General features: G+C 43.3%; 1 protein-coding gene across 7 annotated transcripts in view; it reads right to left on the bottom strand.

Annotated features, from left to right (window-relative positions):
- The window catches only part of sgcd (sarcoglycan, delta (dystrophin-associated glycoprotein)), a 410,547-nt gene that overhangs the window by 26,850 nt on the left and 361,264 nt on the right, over positions 1-22,433 (bottom strand). For all 7 annotated transcript variants that reach the window (XM_060936506.1, XM_060936508.1, XM_060936507.1 and 4 more), the window contains one exon: positions 12,969-13,041. In XM_060936506.1, coding sequence (XP_060792489.1) covers positions 12,969-13,041 — 73 coding nt within the window. The remainder of the gene's footprint in view (positions 1-12,968; positions 13,042-22,433) is intronic.

Here is a 22,433-nt window from a genome sequence, read left to right as displayed (position 1 = left end):
CATGACTGAAATCCCAGTGAATATATATATATATATATATATATATATATATATATATATATTTTAACAGCAAGTTCATTAGCGTGAAGGATGATGATTTGGCAAACAGGAAATGAACCACAATACTGAAAACAACAAAGTGCTAATGATGGTAATTTTTGCCATTTGAATCATTTTCCCCCATCACAGTCTTTATTTATGTTAATAAAATCATGCTTTTTTGTTCATATTCATACAGAAATGTGTGGAAATGTGAAGTGGATATATTTATATATGTACTGGGTACACAGTCCTGTAAAAAAGTCTTAGGCACATGTAAAGAAATGCTGTCAACCAAAAATGGCTTAAAAAATAATGAAATGAAATGCTTCAAAATAAAAAAATACGCTAAATAGTAATCAGTAAGCCATAATAAATCAATATAACAAAGTCAATATTTGGTACAACTTTGCTTTAAAAAAAAAAATAGTACTCTCAGGTCCAGTGAGTGCAGTTTTATGCGGAAATGATCTGTAGGTTTTGCTGAGCATCTTACAGAACCAGCCGCAGTTCTTCTGGACACTTTGACCGTCACACTCACTTCTTCATTTTACACCAAAACTTTGCACCAGCAGCCTTCATTATGTTTCTTTTTTAATCTGAAAAGTGCTCTCTGATGGGATATGCTGCTGAGATACATTACAAACTTTTTTTTTCTGTAACGTTTAATGTTGTGCTGAAAAAAAAAGAAATGAGCGTATGGCACTCTGAAATGTTTTCATAATGTTTTGACTCAATAATGAATGCAGAAGTCATAAAATTGAAATCTATAACAAAGTTTGTATGAAGAAAAAAAATTGGGTGCCTAAGACTTTTGCTCAGTGCTGGATGTATCGTGATGCTTCCACCACCATGCTTCACCACCATGGAAATGATGTTCTCAGGATCGTATGCGCAACAATTCTTTGTGCACATGATCGTGAACGTGCTGTACAAAGTCACAGGAAAGAAAAAGTGGAAATGTCTTTCCAGTTCTCTTTTTTTCCCTGCAAAAGATAAATCATGTTTTTTTTTTTCTGTGGAAACCTGAGAGAGAGAGAGAGACCACCTTGCATGTCGTGTAAATTTATGTGCATTTTTATGGGTGTGCACTTTATTTTGTCCTTCACAATGCCTCCTAATGATTGCTATCTGCGTTGCTTGAGATTTGAAATTGTCACATTGCCACGTCTATTTGTTTACGCGCCGTTATCTATTCAGCAAAGTTATCCAACGTTATCCGCTGAGCAGAATGCGCTCGTATTAGTCACGCCGAGTGGAGACCAAGAATGAGCGCTCACAAAAAGTAACAACGCTCTGAGAAATACAAAATGCCAAGGTGACAGACTCCAGATTTACTTGAAGTCAAACTTCTTCGCTATGAGCTAATTCTGGTCCTCGGGTAACGTTTTCCATCGCATCACTGAGGGAACGTGATTATTCGAGCTCGCGTTTGTGCTGCGATAATGAAAGGACCCTAGGGTGAGTCTGACCTGCACATGGCACACGATGTTCACACAATTACTCTCATAAATACAGCCTGGACGTGGTTCTGCCAGACAGAACTGGCCCATTTTCAACTCGAAACGGAGCAATGACCCTGCCCCAAGGCCACCCGGGGCTGCTTCCACAAGTCCTGCAGATCTGCCGCACAGCTTTTAATGATTACAAATCACCTTCTGCCTATGGGCTGCAAAAAAAATAAAAAATAAAATGGGAAACCACCATGGCTGTTGAGCAGTAAAGATAAGAAATGAGCTCTTTCCAAACACCTCACATTTTTTCTTAAAACCTCATTCTACAATAAATGCCTTCCCTTACTCTTCTTTAAAGGACTGAAGTTTTGCAGCAGTTTGGTTTCCATCCATCACAAGTCCATTGTATTGAAACTTCAACTTTGTGTGTGTGTGTTCTACTACACTGAATCTCCTCCAAAGTTGGTGATCTCGTGACAACTTGATATTAGAAAGAAGCAGAAGTGGAGAAGAATCCGTAAAATACCCAATTGTTACCTGTCAGAATTTTTAATCTTTTTTTTTTTCTTGAACGCTGAGATAGAATCTCTGTCAAGTGAAATTACACGAGTGTAAGAGCCAATAGCTCATGATATTTCACAGAGAGACTCAATTATGTAGGAAACTGTCATCAGTGAGAATATTTTTGCTTGTTTTCCAAAAGAAACCGAATTCAGAAATATTGATGACGGCTGATGTTTCGTGGCTCATGGAGCAAATCTTCAATTATTTATTTTTGACAGTTTGTTGAGTTCCTCTGTCATTTGAGGACAAAAACAAATATTATATAGAGGATATTACATGCTTACATGAAGATATAAAGTTTATCTTTGAGTGGCGAATGAATGTTTTTCAACACGAGAAGATAAACTTCATATCACACTACTGTGTAATGTTCTTTATATTACATGGACACATCCACAAAAAAAAAAATACACAAGTTAATCAAAATAATTTTAATTTTGAACCGGTTCACCATTTTTAACAACGTGCATCTAGTCAGTGGGAAAACACTGGGAGTGACATCATCAGAGTGAAATATCAGGAATTATTATACATACAGGACACTTTCTCGATGGAATAAAAACGTGTGTTCTATTCCCTTCTAGCGGGTTTCCTTCATTTGGTTTGATAGCATGCAATATTGTTAGCATATCGCTTATCCTACGTGTATTACGTCACTCTACCCAATGTTGAATATGGTTTATGATATTGCATGGTTGTCAGGATGGCATGACGTCACGCGTTGGAGACGTAAAACTTCTGGGCTAGCGAGCGACTTTGACAATTTATAAACAAACATGGCTGCCAGGTTTGCTTTGTTACAAAATACGGAAGATTTTGAGAGAATTTTGGAAGCGAAAGACGTGTTGAACACCCGAAAGGAATGTGTATGTTTAATAATAATAATAATAATAATAATAATAATAATAATGGCTTTTTTTTGTGGTCTATCAGATATATTCCATTCAGCTACTCGTCTTCAACTCGTTCAGTATCATGCTCGCTGAATGGAATATATCTGATAGACTATGAAAAAAAGCCAGACAATATTATTTAAATATGTCACTCAGATCTGTGACATATTTCATATGAAAAATGCGAGTTTTTTAACACGAGAAGATAAACTTCATATCTTCGAGCCAGTGTGTGATTTTCTTTTTATTATAATCGACACATTCACAAACAAAAAGTCCCCAAATTTATCAAAACATCAATTTATCATCAATTTCCTTATGACTAATGGAGAGATTTATGCCAGGGTTTTGGTTCTCCATGTCCTGGATGGAGCTCAGATTAAAAATACGAGTGGTGTATTTCCCAGTTAAAAGTGAGTCTGATCCAGGTTTAAGATGGTCAGGTGCTTTTGTGTGTGATAGCAGACACTGATGTTGGAGTGATTCCTACTCTGAAAGCGGAAAGCTAATGGAAAGCGACTCTGCAACTTAAAATTGATGAGTAAGGGGATAATGTGTGTGTATGTGTGTGTTGCTACACATTCTAAGAGCCCCAAAGACCATTTATTGCTCATTATTATCCTGCAACGCATGCACTCATGAGCATATCTGACCCCACTCACTCGCATTCTCGCTCCTCTTACTCAGCTATTGGCAGTGCTCTTCTCATGTTTGTTTTGTTAATGAGAATCCCTTTTAATTAGATTTTGATGAGCATCCGGACATCGATCAGGAAGCGAAGAGTGCCTGTCCAACAGCAGGAGGTGCCAGCTACGTGGACATCGATCTTCCTCTGTTCCTCTCTTCTTCACAGCTTTTTTTTCTCCTCAGATCTATTTAGCTTTACTGCTAACAAACAGTATTACCTCAAATACGACTAACAAATGGTACATCAATGCTTTAAAGCAATCCCTTTCTTAAAGGTTTGCAGTCTGAATCTCAACCCAGAGAAAGCCAGGCAACCAGAGGTACATCGGTGGATCCTTGCTTGAAGGCATTGTTGTAATAATAATAATTTAATATCAGGCGGCACGGTGGTGTAGTGGTCAGCGCTGTCGCCTCACAGCAAGAAGGTCCGGGTTCGAGCCCCGTGGCCGGCGAGGGCCTTTCTGTGCGGAGTTTGCATGTTCTCCTCGTGTCCGCGTGGGTTTCCTCCGGGTGCTCCGGTTTCCCCCACAGTCCAAAGACATGCAGGTTAGGTTAACTGGTGACTCTAAATTGAGCGTAGGTGTGAATGTGAGTGTGAATGGTTGTCTGTGTCTATGTGGTCAGCCCTGTGATGACCTGGCGACTTGTCCAGGGTGTACCCCGCCTTTCGCCCGTAGTCAGCTGGGATAGGATCCAGCTTGCCTGCGACCCTGTAGAACAGGATAAAGTGGCTACAGATAATGAGATGAGATGAAATATTGTGGCTTGGATATCAAAAAAGCTATCAGATCCTGTAACAAATTGTAATTGAAGCAAACTGTAATTGGATTTGGAAAATAAATTTATTTTTTGTCACTAGACATATTTACATAGAAAAAGACTTGACTGTTTTTTCCCTTTTTATTAGGATTGATTTTTTTAAAATGAATTTTTAACTCTCTATTCTATTTACAGTATATCTATTATATTTAGTTACATAACATGTAAGTGTTTAACTGTGGGGGGAAAACAATTAAAACTTAGTCGTTTTTAAAGAAAATAATATCAGAAAAAAGTCTGTCACAGAAAACTGCACTCACAAACGAGGGGGTAATGAGGAAGACCGGAATGGAGAGACTCTTACAAGCAACATGTTTGTGGATCAGAAATATGCTGGAGTGATGAGAAGTAGGAAGTAATGTGAGGCACAAAGGTGCACAAACTTTCGACACCGTAGACAAAGACGTTTGAATTCACGCTGCTCTTGGAAAGAAGAATGTCAATGTCAGAAACATCACACCCCTGTCCCGCCGTGACGGCTGTCCCTTTTACACAGGCATTGATTCTGGCTGTGTTACAGCCAACCGCTCAGCTCCGATGCGGAATAACACGAACCCTGCGTTCTGCTTTCAGACTTTTTATACAGAACTCGAGGCGGAATAAAAGCGTAAGGTTCCTGCTTTGAACAGGCTGCGGAAAAGGGGCTAAAAAAAAAAAAAGACATGACCGTGTTATGTCTCTAAAAGTAACCACAGGTCTAGCACCCCTGCTGGCTGGCTGCAGTATAACATGTAGCCCCGCCCATCCCCATGTGTTTCAATGACAAAATAATCTACAGTATCTAATTTGAGCAGTTAGTTTTCCCTACGCTGATATCTGCACATTTATTTTATTTTAATCCCCAAAGAAATTAATTTTTAAAACGTTATTTATTCCGAAAGTGTGAAGACACTTGAGAATTAAATGATTGACAGCCTTGGTAATGCTTGAGACTTTAGTATTGGAAGAAGGGGGTGTGGCCTACCAAACAAGGAGGTGCACCTGACTTTGATTCTTGTTTCTATTGCACGAACCTGACAACATTTTTACTTTTATTTTTCCCCTTGTTTTTCTTTTTGTGATTGTATGGTTTGTTCTTTGTTTGAATGTTTGTTTTTGTCCCGGTTGTGGCGTAGCTCTGGACCCGGTTTTGGGTGTCGGTTCCCTTCAGGCCTTCAGGTGCTTGGTGTTGTGAGTGATGTTGCCTGGTGGCATCGTGGCAGCTGTGCAGGTGGTGTGGAATTTACCTTCATGCACCTTTTGGTGGGATTGTGGGCAGCTACGCCACTGGGGTTACATCCTGACCCTCTTTTGGTGGACTCCCCCCCCCCCTTTGGTAATTGAATGAATGAATGAACCCTTTATTATCACTAGTCACAAGTACCTGCGAAATTGACCATCAACCTGTCCTTACATATACACAATTGACAGAGGGGGAGTAGACAGGACAGGAAGACAGGGATGAAAAGAAAAAATACAGAGTAACATGAGGAGAGGGGAGGAGAAAAAAAAGCAACCCCCACACTATGCTCCTGTGAGGAGTACAGTGTGGGAACATTAAAAAACACCTCAGCACATAAGCACAAAATAACACAAGTACACTTTACAACATGAAAACTTGGGACTTGGGGGGGGGGGGGGGGGGCAGGTAGAGGTATCCCAGCGCAAGCAAGCAGCCGGGGGGCATCGTGGCTCAGGTGGATAAGGCACCATACCATAAATCCGGGGACCCGGGTTCGATTGCGACCTGAGGTCATTTCCTGATCCCTCCCTGTCTCTCTCCCACTCATTTCCTGTCTCTACACTGTCCTATCCAATAAAGGTGGAAAAAAAAAGCCCAAAAAAAATCTAAAAAAAAAAAAAGCAAGCAGCCATCCGCTCCTGCAGCTATGAAGGGACTGGTCACGCACCTGCTTGTCACACTGGGGGTAAAAGCGGTGACCGCGGGAAGTGGGGGAAGGAATGCGAGAGCGTCTCAAAGCAGTGACCTTCAGGGGGAGGTGTTGTCCCAGCAACAGCCTTGGCTGAGGCCAGTGTTGTCTGAGGGAGCCGAAAGCAGATAAGATTGGGATTGTTTGGCCTTGGGGTGAGTAGACGCATTCTTTTACATGACTACTCTGTTTGTCCATTCTGTCCATTCTGGTCTCCAAATCAATCCATTTCCTTTGCAAAGCTGAAAGCTTCTCTATGATGTCATCCATGTTGCGGTTCAAGTTCTGAATAGCCACAGTCTGAATGCCGACAACTCTGCCCACCGCTTCAATCATGTCAGGCAGCTTTATGGGGCTTTGAACAGCTGTCACCGTTGTTTGATTTCCTCGATAAACCAGGACAATGCCTAATCCAATCAGCAAAAGTCCTGTAATCATGGTTCTGAATAGGTTGATGTCTTCGATGTCCTCCACAGAAAACGTTCCGGCAGGACAGGTGGGTTCCCCCAAACCCAGGCTTCTTGTTGAGAAGGTTAGGAGACCAGTTTATCAAGTCCATGATTTTTTAGTTTAGAGAGCAGTGCGGAGAGAGTCTCTCAAAAGTATAGACAGACGAGACGAGACGAGACAAAGGACCACAAGCAGGGAAAAAAGGGAGAGGAGAGGAATGCGACCGCCTTCTGTGAGAGCACGGAGGAAAAAAATTGTAATTGTGGACCTTGGGTGTGAGAAAGGCGCTCGAGAAGTTGAACTTATGATGATTATTATTATTCACATGGCGGAGAAACTTGGGCTCCATTTCTCAAGGTTTCAGTGTCTGTATCAAGAAAGAAAATACTGTGTCTAGAATAAAAAAAAACCACAAAAAACTGTGTTTGCCTTTCAGACAGCGTGATTACCAGAGTGTCTGTGTTTTACAAACTGAATCAACATCTTCAGATCTTTTTTAAACGCCTTTAAAGCCAAGTTACATTTCTGCTTCAACATACAGGATCATTAACCATAAAATCCATTCCATAAAAGCAGCAGAGACCGTTCCGTTTCCTCGACATGTTTAACTGGATATATTTTACGCATTTTACCGTCATCTCTTTTTTCCCCCCTCTCGATCGTAATTGCTTCCCAATTCACCAGAATTTCACCATGTGATATAAACTCATACTTGGATCAATCAGCTTCCTTTTAACATCCAAGGTCCAGTTTCTTCTCGAGGACAGCTGAGGCAGTTGTTTGTCTTGCTTGTCATTATACACATGGCAGCTCTTACTTGCATTAAAAAATCAAATCTGAATCATTTCCTTTTCTCATCTTTTTGATGAGACGAGGTTTATAGAAATCTGCTTTGAGCCTAAGACGTGCAAAAATGTCTGAAAATGTCACACATCACCTCCAGCTCTTTGTATCATAGTACAGTGTGTGACAAATGTGGAATACTTTTCTTCTTGCAATGTTTAATCATTAAACTTGGTGAGGAAAATTGCTATTGACTCGCAATCATTTCTTAGCAGAGATCGCATGCATGAGGTTTGATTTCTCAAATACACTTTGGTCAAAGGACCGCTTCGGGTATTACACAAAACGGCTGATTCTTAAGGAAATATCAGAAAATTCCCGTTTATAGACAGCATGGCCGGAACACACACCCTGCATGCATTTTAAAGAGAAAATGCTTGGGGAATTTTACTTGGTTAGAATATTTTCTTTGCTAATGCGTGTTAGACTAACATCGATTCCAGTTGCTGCTAATATAAATCAGCTGGATGGGCAGGAAGTCAAAATCTATCTCACTAATAGTAAATATCGTTTATTTACAGGATATTTTACTTCTGGATACCAAGCTACAGCTACGTAGAGATAATTAACAGACATTCCATGAAATCAAGTCGTACATGAGCTGATAGGTGACAAGGCGCGTAGCACCGAGATTGAGTGGAATAACTGTTTTATTCTCTCCATATTCACTGGATTTTGAGAAACGGAGCATTTTTATTTTTTGCAAATTCAATAAATAAATAGACACTTTATACAATACGTCCAACAAAATCAGAATGTAAACAAACCAGAGAAATGACAGGAGCAATTTGTGAAAAATGCGATAATAATTCTTGAAAAATTAAAATAAAAAAAGACGTTATTGCCATCAAATACTTTCATTCTATATTTTGTTGCTTTTTTGTGGTTTCGTTTTCGAGTAGAGGTTTTATTTTGTCCTCAGTTGGTTCAGGAACATGTTCCGCCATTTTGTTTTTCTCTACTCACGGTATATGAGCTGATATCCTAGTAGTAGAGTAGCCAATCAGAGTGCATGATTGCTCATATCCAGTGAATGTCAATAGAATAAATCATAGATATGAGCAGCAAGTTTGGAGATAGAATGATGCATAAAAATTACTTCTCATCACATCTCATTATCTGTAGCCGCTTTATCCTGTTCTACAGGGTCGCAGGCGAGCTGGATCCTATCCCAGCTGACTACGGGCGAAAGGCGGGGTACACCCTGGACAAGTCGCCAGGTCATCACAGGGCTGACACATAGACACAGACAACCATTCACACTCACATTCACACCTACGCTCAATTTAGAGTCACCAGTTAACCTAACCTGCATGTCTTTGGACTGTGGGGGAAACCGGAGCACCCGGAGGAAACCCACGCGGACACGGGGAGAACATGCAAACTCCGCACAGAAAGGCCCTCGCCGGCCACGGGGCTCGAACCCGGACCTTCTTGCTGTGAGGCGACAGCGCTAACCACTACACCACCGTGCCATATATATATATATATATATATATATATATATATATATATATCATCTCATCTCATTATCTCTAGCCGCTTTATCCTTCTACAGGGTCGCAGGCGAGCTGGAGCCTATCCCAGCTGACTACGGGCGAAAGGCGGGGTACACCCTGGACAAGTCGCCAGGTCATCACAGGGCTGACACATAGACACAGACAACCATTCACACTCACATTCACACCTACGCTCAATTTAGTCACCAGTTAACCTAACCTGCATGTCTTTGGACTGTGGGGGAAACCGGAGCACCCGGAGGAAACCCATGCGGACACGGGGAGAACATGCAAACTCCGCACAGAAAGGCCCTCGCCGGCCACGGGGCTCGAACCCGGACCTTCTTGCTGTGAGGCGACAGCGCTAACCACTACACCACCGTGATATATATATATATATATATATTTTTTTTTTTTGCTGGACACTTCCACTTGTAATCAAATCCACTTGTTCACTTAAAGGCAGGGTCGGCCATTTTGGAGAAACCCAAAGTTTCTTCTTCTTTTGGCTGCTCCCGATTAGGGGTCGCCACAGCGGATCTTTCGTCTCCATTGCTCCCTGTCTTCCGCATCCTTCTCTACCACACCTGCCACTTTCATGTCCTCTCTCACCACATCCATGTATCTCCTCTTTGGCCTTCTTCATTTTCGTTTGCCTGGCAGCTCCATCCTCAACATTCTCCTTCCATCTCTCTTAGCTTAATACCCAAACTCTTCACATGTGCTGTCCCTCTGATGTGCTCGTTCCTTATCCTGTCCAACCTCGTCACTCCCGTCACAAACCTTAACATCCTCAACTCCGCCACCTCCAACTTTGCCTCCTGTCTCTTCGTTAAGGGGACGGTCTCCAATCTATACATCACAGCTGGTCTCACTACTGTCTTATACATCTTACCTTTCATTTTTGCTGGGACTTTCCTATCACAGGAGAAACCCAAAGTACCCATATGAAAAATCCCACCCCCTCTTTTCAGCCCTGCCTCCAAAGCTACTCCTCCAAAACACCTGACTACTGCTGGAGGACGAGTCCATAAGAGACAGAGCTTTGAGGGGAGGAGCTTAGTTCATCACTGTCGTATCTAACTACCTCATCTCTCATTCACATGGAAGAAAATTATCATGTAACAGTGAACATGCCTGTTGTTGTTCATGCTCTGGTGTTGACTAGCTTTAGCAGAAGGTCTATGGTGTGTGTGTGTGTGTGTGTGTGTGTGTGTAGCCTTATGGAAACCGCTGATCACACGCAATGAGTAGACAGGCAGGTAGGCCATTAAATCGTTTGATTCGAACTGAATGAAATGATTGGACTTTTTTTTTCCTTTCCTCTTTTACAGCCCTGTTACTGCCACAGATGCCTTTATTTATTTGCACTAGCAGCACTGGCGCAAATTGTTACCATCACTCAGGATCTTTCTACTTTTATTATTATTATTATTATTATTATCCTAACATTTTCCAGGACACCATTTCTCTCTCAGTTTTCAGCCAGATTTCACATGAAGAATACCTCTGGGCTGAATTACATTGCTATGACTTTTGGTGCTGATCTAGCCTAGTAAACTAGACCCACCCGCCTAGCGGCCAAAAATATTTTTTGCCTGCGAGGGGGTCTAGCCTTGCACCATATCAACAAAACACCCCGGGCATCAAATCGTGCCCGCCAATCACAACGCAAGGTTTTTGTTTGGATTCTTTGGGCGGGCTTTTACAGGAGTGATGACAAAGCTGCGCGACGCTGGAGAAAGCACAACAGGAAAGATGGCTACGGCTAGTGAACAGCGCTCGTTTGACTCCGCTTTGGAATCAGTTTTAGAAGAATTAGACTTGGAGTTTTCGTTGAAACATGAGCAGGAAGAGGCTCTCCGCTCATTCCTTTTCAAGAAGGACGTTTTCGCTGTTTTGCCGACCGGCTACGGCAAAAGTCTGATCTACCAGCTGGCTCCGCTCGTAGCCAAAAGGATGGGGCTAGTTTGTGCAGTACGAAGAATTAATAAACAGCTTTGAAACATTACTTTTTGATTGTTTCTTATTTTCCCGTTATTTTAAATTTAAGGGAAATTATTTCACCAAACACCACTAAATAAAAACTCTCAAAAACAGTTTAAGCAAACCCTTGAAAAACACTTGAAAAAAATAAGAGTGTATGTTAAGTATGTGGTACAGACTCCAAACTTGTGGTCATTATCTCCAAACTTCTTAATATCTAGAACCTGTTTATTAATTAATACGCATTTTGAAAAGTTATTTATTTCAAGGCCTCCCCCACTGCTTTCTGTCGCTCTGACTACGTCACAGTCACTGTTGCGCTGATTGGTCAGAGCGTTGAGACAGCGGGTTGTTCCACCCCCACCCTTCGGAAATGTCTACGAGCGAGGCCAGACTAAATATTCACATTTAGTCTGGCTTGCCAGGCTAGTGCTGATCTGGATCACTGATCCAGAATGATCCATGAAAAACGGGCTTTTTTTCAATCACTTTGTCAATTTTCATGATTTTTTTCAATAGTTTGTTTATATTGTGTTTAGGGCGGCAGGGCGCCATTCTCTATCTCTTACTGTTCCAGATCTACTGTATAGGCTTCGGTGACCAGACGTCCCGGTTTGTAACAGCTAGCGCAAATTACTGACTTTAGTCAGAGTCTCTATCTAGTTTCTTTTAATTCTCAGAGCACTTGATTTATTCATTGCTGTCAGGACATAAAGAGGATTTCAAGAAATCTCACACAAATTTTTCAAATTAAAAAACATAAAAACTACCCTGCCTTTAAGTATAATTTCTCAGCACTTTTTCCACCCCTGCCATTTAGTTACTCTGAATTCATGCAAAATCCTAACGTTAGCCTTATCTTTTCTCTCGTGTGTCTCTCTCTCTCTCTCTCTCTCTCTGTCGTGTCTCTTGTCTCTCTCTCTCTCTCTCTCTCATGTCTCTTGTGTGTCTCTCTCTCTCTCGTGTCTCTTGTCTCTCTCTCTCTCTCGTGTCTCTTGTGTGTCTCTCTCTCTCTCTCGTGTCTCTTGTGTGTCTCTCTCTCTCGTGTCTCTTGTGTGTGTCTCTCTCTCTCTTTTGTCTCTTGTGTGTGTGTGTGTCTCTTGTGTGTGTCTCTCTCTCTCTCGTGTCTCTTGTGTGTCTCTCTCTCTCGTCTCTTGTGTGTGTCTGTCTCTCTCTCGTGTGTCTCTCGCTCTCTCTCGTGTCTCTTGTGTGTCTCTCTCTCGTGTCTCTCGTGTGTGTCTCTCTCTCTCTCGTGTGTCTCTCTCTCGTGTCTCTCGTGTGTGTCTCTCTCGTGTGTCTCTCTCTTGTGTCTCTTGTGTGTGTCTCTCTCTCGTGTGTCTCTCTCTCTCATGTCTCTTGTGTGTGTGTCTCTCTCTCTCATGTCTCTTGTGTGTGTGTCTCTCTCTCTCTCGTGTCTCTTGTATGTGTGTCTCTCTCTCTCGTGTCTCTTGTGTGTGTCTCTCTCTCTCTCGTCTCGTGTGTGTGTGTGTCTCTCTCTCTCTCGTGTGTCATGTGTGTCTCTTGTGTGTGTGTGTGTGTGTCTCTCATGCCTCGTGTCTCTCATCTCTTGTGTGTCTCTCGTATGTGTCCCTCTCTCGTCTCTCGTGTGTCTCTCATGTGTCTCTCTCTTGTGTCTCTCATCTCTCATGTGTCTCTCGTGTGTGTCTCTCTCTCATGTCTCTCATCTCGTGTGTCTCTCTCTCTCTCTCTCTCTCTCTCTCTCTCTCTCTCTCTGTGCATTACATAATCTTGATTAGTGCGAACCTCAGACTCGTGCTTTCTCAACATATTTGTTTTCAGATGTGAATGAATTAAAAGTCTTACCGCAGCTCTTTGAAGGGCTCCGCTCGGACGTGTGGCGTCTCCACCGAGTTACTGAACACTGCACCTTCTGCCCCTGAAAGCACAAAGCAGAACACATTAGCTGCGGTTGACCAACGTGCTCAAATCAATGGACATAATCTGTGAAGCTACAACATCGACCAGTGCGCGGTAAAACGATAACCTTGCCTGTGTGTTATGACCGAGTTGGCAGGTCAGGTGTTACTGCCTCAACCTGGATCGATGAGTGTTCACTGATGTGTTTCAGGTTCTCCGGTGAGCTCAGCTCATTAAACCAAACCTGACCTTTTGATGCACTGTTTTTTTTTTTTTTTTCTTCTCCAAACCGTTTGTTTATTGCATAGGGAAAATGAACAGGTACGGTCTTTTTTTTTTTTTTTTTCCCCAATGTGGTGTCCCTGCTGACATTGTACAACTTTTTTTTTTTTGATATAAAACTCTTTTTTGGGACACGCAAAAAAAAAAAAATTCAATTAGTTCCAAAACTGCTGATGCACTTTCCCTTGTATTTACAGGACAGAGATTTCCTGTAGGGACGCTCTTAAATTACACCAAAGGAAAAAATAAAAATATAAAAATATACAAAGCTTGCTCAGGAGGGACAGATTTTTTTTTAGAGTAATAGCAGCTCCGGATGGGTCAGGTTTTCTCTCCAGATGCAGAATTACAGATCTATAATGGTGGAATGGGGAAGATTTCAAACCATAGCGAGATCCCAACAGGGTCATAATGCCAAGTTGTGGAGGTTTTATAACACCAAGTGGACGAGGTTTCAGATTAAAAATGTTCACAGGCAGGGGTAAATCTGTGTAATCTGAGTTTATAATCATAATAATAAAGGTCTACAATAGCAAACGTGCTGGGACAAGAACCAAGAACCTTAATCATAACTTTACAAACTAAAATCAATAAAGGAGCAAATGCAAGAAACTGATTTGCTTGAACATCCGTCTTAGAAAGAGCTACTGACTGCCAAGTAGATAAAAATAGAGCGAGTCTCGCATGGGTCGCTCGATACACTTCACTTCAACGTGCACTTGATGCCACCTGAGCCTGGAGTAGCAAGTAAAATATCTTGGCTCGACCAAGCCAGACCAAGTAAAATATCTTGGCTCGTGAATATTGACTGTTTGAAGATTATAATATCAGTCATGTGTGACAATGAGATCTGAGTCTGTAGGTCTTTGTGCTCCAGAGGACAGGAGAAGCTACCAATCTCTGTCCATCTCCACCAGATCAACATCATCCAGCATGGCCTTGAAAACAGCACTGAAGCTGAAACGTGGCTCTGCCTCAAAACTGTTCTAAACGGGGGGGAAAAGAAATCACAGTCTGCCTCCCTGGATTAACCAGCTGAAAAAGAAAAAAAAACCTCCTGAATGAAGTAAATATCCAAGCAGTGAAGCTGCTCTCAGACTCTGTCACATCGCCGCATCTCCTGACTGCCAAGTAGATAAAAATAGAGCGAGTCTCGCAAGGGTCGCTCGATACACTTCACTTCAACGTGCACTTGATGTCACCTGAGCCTGGAGTAGCAAGTCGCTGGATCTGAATCTGTTTGCAGTCTTTGCTGTCTGCGGACACAAAACTTACAGCGACTACTTAAAGCTGTACAGCCTTTTAATTTCATAAAATCGGTGAAATTTAGTTCCCTCTGAAATGTGGTGATTGTGATATCTGTTTATTTCTGTAATATCTCACAAAATATCAGGCCATTCTGTGGCTGGGAAGTTATTTAATTTGAGGGGATTAAAGCAAATAATGTGCATGAAATCGCTCGCTTGGCGCAGTCAAGCAGACAGAGGAAGTCCGTGTGCGCATGCGCAGGTTTACCTTCTTCTTCTTCTTTTGGGTTTTACGGCAGCTGGCTTCCACAGTGTAGTGGTTAGCACGGTCGCCTCACAGCAAGAAGGTTCCGGGTTTGAACCCAGCGGCCGGCGAGGGCCTTTCTGTGTGGAGTTTGCATGTTCTCCCTGTGTCTGCGTGGGTTTCCTCCGGGTGCTCCGGTTTCCCCCACAATCCAAAGACATGCAGTTAGGTTAACATGGGGCAGTCTTGGGCTGAGATGCCCTTGAGCGAGGTACCGAACCCCTGCCTGCTCCCCGGGCGCTCTGGTGTGGCTGCCCACTGCTCTGAGTGTGTGTGCGTGTGTTCACTGCTTCAGATGGGTTAAATGCAGAGGATGAATTTCACTGTGCTTGAAGTGTGCATGTGACAAATAAAGGTTTCTTCAGTGTTGCATTACTGCCATCTACAGGTTTCCCTTTGAGCGTGCACTGACAGTTCCATCATTCTGTCGCTAAATGAACAGCTGATCACACCGAGGTGCTCGCTGAGCGCCCATATTTATTAGTTTGGTCCTGTGTTTCCTTTCCTTCGTATATAACATAATGTCTTTTCTTCTCACTTTCTTTCCGTTACTATAGTCGCTCTTTCACGTTTCATTCACACACTCACGTCCTCCATTTTTCTCCCCTGTTTTAAATTTGTATCCCACAATGCCTTGTGCGAACAGAGGAAGCCCACCATGTGATGCATGATGTAGTATCTTGAATCGGGTCATGGTGAAGCAGGAAAAAATAGCGGGGAATTTAGGGCCATGTGGCTCTAAAGTCATTAATTGTTCTATTAAAAAAAAAACTAATAAAATTGAAAGTCTGTGATTCGAATTCAGTGGCTTTCGGTCAATAAACAAAAATAATTGGGTGTCGGGAATTTTTTTTTTATGACCTACACTTGAAAAATCTGAAAGGAAGTCTAGCTTTAATTATAATTCTTAATGATAATAAAACCCTTTATTTATTTATTGAAATCACATTGTAGTTGAAATCTTGAATCATTTTCAGTAATGGCATTATTGAATGGTCCTTGAGACCGATTTTGGACTCATTTGGGGCGAGGCGCATAGTCACATGTTGGTGCTTATGTACATAGACGAACCGTAGGTCGATTTAATTGCTCAATTCCAGACATCACGTTTGTGGATGCAGGTGTGCAAACTCGGACACATTTTCTGTTTAATTTTTTTTTTCATGATTTTCCTTTGGTGCCAAGACTTGCCCAGGAAACCTGTGCAGCTTTTTGGATGCACAGCTAGTTATCGTGTAAGAAGCTTTCAGCCATGCTAATTAATAATTAACCACAGGTGCGAGCTAATAACTATTATGAACAGGAAGTCTTGACAAATCGAACCCATCACATTCATTTCCTGGGTGCAGTGGTTTGATTGAAGTGAACCCCAGACACCTCCCCCCCCTTTCTTTTTTTTTTTTCCCCCCAACAGGACTAGGGATCGGTTCTCGGGACTGCTCCTGGGCTCAAAACCAGTGTTTGCACTTGAATCTGAAGTCAGTAGGATTGAAAAGAGTGAAAATTTTGACAAGTCCGACTTCCTTCTCCCTCCATCTCTGCTGAGCTTCAAACCCTTCCTGTAGAGCAGGCTGTCATGAACGTACATGCTAGCAACCACTGGAACTGAAGTTGTTCGATAACAGACACTGTCACGAATAGTGCTAAATAAATATTAGAACAAACACTAAATCGATATGACTGCATGAGCACTTCACAAATATTTTTCAGCAACTGTCAAATAAAACAATGCAATCAGAAACAAACTAACGTTAGCCTGCAACGTTAGAATAACATACGAGATGTGCGATGGAGTAGGAGTACTGTCTTAGCTTTGTGGTTTTGTGAGATGTTTATGTAGCATGTTATGGAAGGAGTCTCCAAAGAGAGGCTGGTCAGAGAACGACTGTTTATCACAAGAACAGGAACTACTGTAACTCGTCTCATGAACGTTAATCATGCGTTTCCAGTTGAGAGTACGCTGTGTGTTTTAGCTGACACTTCTCACCAGAGCGATTTCTTTTTCTTTTTTTCTGGGTTTGCATGGTTTGATATTTATTGGTTTGGATGCTTTGTCTGCCAGTTGTGGTGTAGCTCCAGACCCAGTTTTGGGTGTCTGTTTCCTCAGGCTTTGGTCCGCTATACACTGCAATGAGCTCGTTGTTCTCTTTAACATCAGAGTTGCATAGTGCTCGGTGCGGCGGTGTTTCTATGCTCACTTTCTGGATCCATGGCACGGTGTTCTGAGTGCTGTTGCCTGGTGGCATTGTCTTGGGTTTACCTTCATGCACCTTTTGGTGGGATTGTGGGCAGCTATGCCACTAGGGTGCGAAGGGTGATTAATCTTCACGGCTCTGGTCACCTAACTCCTGTATAACTACCTACACGTGGTGCACCTGTATTAGACAAAACGTTATACTAGGGACCGAGTGAGGGACGGTATATTCCCTTTGGGCAGGTGGAGCTCATTAGCCTTGGTTGGCAGTTCACCTAGGGGAAGGAAAACTCTGATTCCAAACCTCCACTGCTTTGTGGCTATACCTGGCCCGGGAAAGGCTTCAGGAGACAACCTCAAGGAAGAATCATCACATCCAATCAGGATAGGAGTGGAGCCCCTTAGACGATTAGTAAGTCAACCTGACTTCTCTTCGGCAGCTCCTGCAGCCGAACTGGTGCCAAGTGCATTGCATTGCTTTCCCTTGGATCACACCAGCAAGGCCGAGAGGGGGGTCCTGACATTTGGGCAGCACAGGATCTCCGTACACCGCCCAGGCTTGCATCCTGAAGAGGCCACTTCAGTGCCACTGTTCACAGCGTCAAAACCAACATGGGAGACGGCAGTTATGGGTTCTAAGTCAAGAGTGAATTGGCGCATGCTCTGACGCTACGGGCTTTCTCCGACAGTGGGAGGGACCTTCGTAGTCCCACTGGTCAGCCACTGCTCTCCTCAAGCTGGGCAGCCCTCAGCCAATAAGGTACTGACCCGCCACAGTCTGCCTGCTTCACTGGGTGCATGGAGCTTAGGCAAAACTGACAAGCAGACTGTACATATAGCACCAGGCAATGTAAGAAGAAAGAAGAAACTCCCAATCTTGCGACTCGCAAGTTGGAATGTCAGGATTATGTGTCCTGGCCTCTCAGATGACCTTCGTCAGATCAACGATTTCAGGAAAACAGCTGTTATTGCCTAGTTTGCTCAGCTCACAGTCATAGACATCGCTGCCCTACAAGAGACCCAACTACCCTCAAATGGTAGCTTGAAAGAACAGGATTATACATTCTTCTGGCAGGGAAGGGAACCAGAGGAACCTCGCCTGCATGGCGTAGGTTTTGCTGTGCGGAACTCACTCTTACCCACTGTTATTCTGCCATCCGGTGGCACAGCTCGTATCCTTGCACTGTGCTTTTTGACCTCATCAGGAGAAGTGAACATCATAAATGTATATGCTCCCACCCTCTGTTCCACCGTGGAGACCAAGGATGAGTTCTACCAAGAGCTTGAGGCCACCATTCAAGAGATACCACCTACAGATCATCTGTTTATACTCGGGGATTTCAACGCCCGAGTAGGAGCTGACTTTGACTCTTGGCCCCGTTGCATTGGCCATTTCGGTGTCAGCAAGCTGAATGATAATGGTCAGAGGCTCCTTGAGCTTTGTTCTTACTTCGACCTCTGTATAACCAACACATTCTTTGCAACTAAACATCAACACAGTATCCTGGTGCCACCCGAGATCACGCCATTGGCACCAACTGGACCTTATCACCCGCAGATCATCGTTGAACTACATTCTCACAACTTGCACTTACCATAGCGCTGACTGTGATACTGATCACTCGCTGGTCAGCAGTAAGGTGCACCTCCCACCTAAACGGATCCACCACTCAAAGCAAAAAGGACAACCGCGCATCAATACAGCCAGGACCTCAATCCCAGAACTATGCGATCGATTCACCACCACCATTGAGGAGGCACTTAAAGACTGTCCCTCTGGCAGCATAGAAGAGAGATGGGCTTACACCCTTGATGCCACCTTCAACTCCGCTACAGGCACCTTTTGGTAAAAGAGTGAAGCAAAACCCTGACTGGTTTCAGTCAGGAATTGCTATCCTCGAGCCCGCTCTTGCAGCGAAACGCACAGCACTACTAAACTACAAAAGAAACCCCTCTGAGAAGACTCTGGCTGCACTAAGATCGGCCCGAAATGATGCTCAATGGTGTGCTAGACACTGTGCGAACGATTATTGGCTGAATCTCTGCAAAAAAAATTCAGCTTTCTGCCAATAATGGGAACACCCGTGCCATGTACGATGGTATGAAGAGGGCCTTCGGCCCAAGTGCAATCAAGCTCGCGCCCCTTAAGTCATCATCAGGTGAAATCATTACTGATCGCAGCAAGCAGATGGAGAGATGGGCAGAACACTACCAAGATATTTACTTGAAAGAAAATACAGTAACTGATGCCGCAGTTCAGGGCATCGCAATCTTGCCCGTCATGGAAGAGCTTGACGTTCCACCCACTGTAGATGAGTTTTCCAAAGCTATCGACTCTCTGGCCTGTGGCAAAGCTCCAGGAAATGATGGGATTCCCCCCGAGGTTATCCAAGTTTGCAAAAACACTGCCTTCCACCAACATCTCTACGAACTTCTGCTGCAGTGCTGGGAAGAGGGGGCAGTTCCCCAAGAGATGCGTGATGCTAACATCACATTATATAAAAGGAAAGGTGACTGTGGTGACTGCAATAGCTACCATGGAATATCATTACTTATCATAGTTGGAAAAACCTATGCCCGCATAGTCCTCAACAGGCTGCAGCCCCTTGCTGAACGCATCTACCCAGAGGCACAGTGTGGTTTTTGGGAAGGAAGATCAACAATCGACATGATCTTCTTGCTCCGGCAGCTGCAAGAGAAGTGCAGAGAGCAAAGACAGTCCTTATACATCGCCTTCATTGATCTGACCAAGGCCTTCGACATGGTCAGCAGGAAAGGCCTCTTCACTCTACTGCAAAGAATCGGCTGTCCGCCAAAGCTTCTGAGGATGATCATGTCCTTCCGTGAAGACATGCAAGGCACCGTCCACTATGATGGCTCAACCTCAGGTCCTTTTCCCATCAGAAGTGGTGTGAAACAGGGCTGCGTACTCGCCCCGACATTGTTTGGCATCATCTTCTCCCTGCTCTTGTCACATGCCTTCAAAGGGTCAGAGGATAGTGTTTACATCCACACTAGAAGTGATGGAAGCCTTTTCAATCTTGCCCACCTCAGGGCCAAGACCAAGGTGCAAAAAGTGCTCATCAGGGAATTGCTGTTTGTGGATGACGCGGCTCTGACTGCTCACACCGAAGATGCTCTACAACGGCTCATCGATCGCTTCGCACATGCTTGTAGAGAGTTCGGCCTCACCATCAGCCTCAAGAAGACCAATATTATGGGTCAGGATGTCAGCAGCAACATTTCTATTGGCGACTACACCCTAAAGGTGGTTGAGGACTTCACCTACCTGGGTTCAACCATCTCATGCAACCTCTCCTTGGAAGCCGAGTTAAACAAGCGTATCGGCAAGGCAGCATCAACTATGGCTTGTCTCAGCAACAGAGTTTGGGAAAACCCATCACTGACCACCAACACCAAGATGAGGGTGTACCAAGCATGTGTGCTAAGCACTTTACTATACGGCAGCGAGACCTGGACCCTCTACGCTTGCCAAGAACGCAGGCTCAACGCGTCCCATTTGCGTAACCTTAGGAAAATCTTGGGCATCGCATGGCAAGACAGCGTCCCAAACAAAGACGTCCTTAAAAAGGCAGGATTGCCAAGCCTGTTCGCTATGCTTAGTGAAAGACGCCTTCGTTGGTTAGGCCATGTCCACAGAATGCAGGACAGCAGAATACCAAAAGACCTACTCTACGGTGAACTTGCTACCAGCTCTAGACCTGCTGGTAGGCCCAAGCTCTGCCACAAAGATGTTTGCAAACGCGACCTGAATGATTGTGGTGTGGGGAGCTGGGAAACTGTTGCTGACGACCACACCAAGTGGCGCAGTGTAGTCAAAGCCGGAATCAAGAGGAGCGAGAGAAAGAGGGAGCTTCATTGGGAAGAAAAAAGATCAAGAAGAAGGCAAAGGGAACCAACACCAGCCCTAGCAGAACATGACACTGCCGCCCTTACTTGCCCAAATTGCAGCCGAGTGTGCCGGTCGCAAATCGGACTGTTCAGCCACTCAAGGCGCTGCAACCAAAGACTCTCAGATGCATAGTCCCTTGTCTCTCGAGACAGATGGAGGCCAAGGACGCCACTAGAGTTACATCCTGACTTTCTTTTGGTGGACTTTTTCTTTTCGCAAGTGTAAAATGACCTTGGGTGTGAGAGAGGTGCTATACAAGTTATTATTATTATTATCTCATCCGGCCGACAGGTGATAAGTTTACTCGTGTTGTCTGTCCATCGTCGTCCACATTTCACGAAAATCGCTTCTTCTCTCTCAATTCTTCACCAATCTTTATTCTTTTTGGCAGGAAGGTGGGTCTCCCTGGGGTGCATATGGCTTCTACACAAATTTGCATAATTGCAATTAATAATGAAGATATGGAGTAATTAAGCCCTAATGAGCAGTTTCCACACATCACTTCTTCTCCCTCAATTCTTCAGTGATTTTGATTCTTTCTGGCATGAAGGTAGGGGTACCTAGGGTGCATATAACTTCTACCCAGATTTGCTTCATTACAATTATTAATTAAGTTATGGACTAATTAAGCCTTAATGAGCAGTTCAACAAAAATCGCTGCTTCTCTGTCAATTCCTCACTGTTTTGGATTCTTTCTGGTAAACAGGTTGGTATTCCTAGGGTGGATATCGCTTCTATATATAGCTTGTATATAGTGTATATAGCTTACAACATTTATTGTACAAGGTGGCCCACTTTAGATCGTTCCTTCCGGACTAGACGGAGCCGGAGTGAGCTACACCATTATTGACGGCCTCGTTCTTCAAACTCAGACTGATGTTTTGTTGTCAGAATTAACAAACAGGAGCAGGTCATAACAAATGCCCAAAGGTCCTGCAGTTCACACTCCTTACTACATCTGTAGTACTCTTCTCAAAATTCTGGCAGTTCCCAGGAGTCCAGCAACTCAGTCTGAATTTCAACACCAATCTTTGAGATTCAATCTTGGATCTTTTTTGTAACCACACCAAGGGTGCCAACAACAATTGGAATAACTTCCACTTTATTAATTTCCCAAATCTGCTTTATTAATGACAGTCTCATTATTATTATTATTATTATTATTATTATTAAAATTGTTAAATCAGGTCAAGTGTTAATGCATTGTTTATTAATAAATTAAAAATTAGCGATCATTGGTGAATCACTGTAGTATAAGGAGAATAACAAGAAGCCATGCTGTTTTATGAAAATAATCCATGGGTTTTTTTTGTTTGTTTTTTACTTCAGACTGAATCATTCAATAAAGAAACCCTTTCAGAAGTTGCACAGGCCCGAGTCTCTATCAGGTCTTCTCATATTATAACATCATATGGATCTGATACAGTTAAATGGAGGCCTTTATTTTCCCTGCTCGGTTTCCTGTGTCACA

This window comes from Neoarius graeffei, chromosome 12 (genome assembly GCF_027579695.1).
Source record: "Neoarius graeffei isolate fNeoGra1 chromosome 12, fNeoGra1.pri, whole genome shotgun sequence".
Taxonomy (NCBI): Eukaryota; Metazoa; Chordata; class Actinopteri; order Siluriformes; family Ariidae; genus Neoarius; species Neoarius graeffei.
Note: the sequence above shows the minus strand (reverse complement) of the source record. Positions and strands in the feature narration are given on the sequence as shown.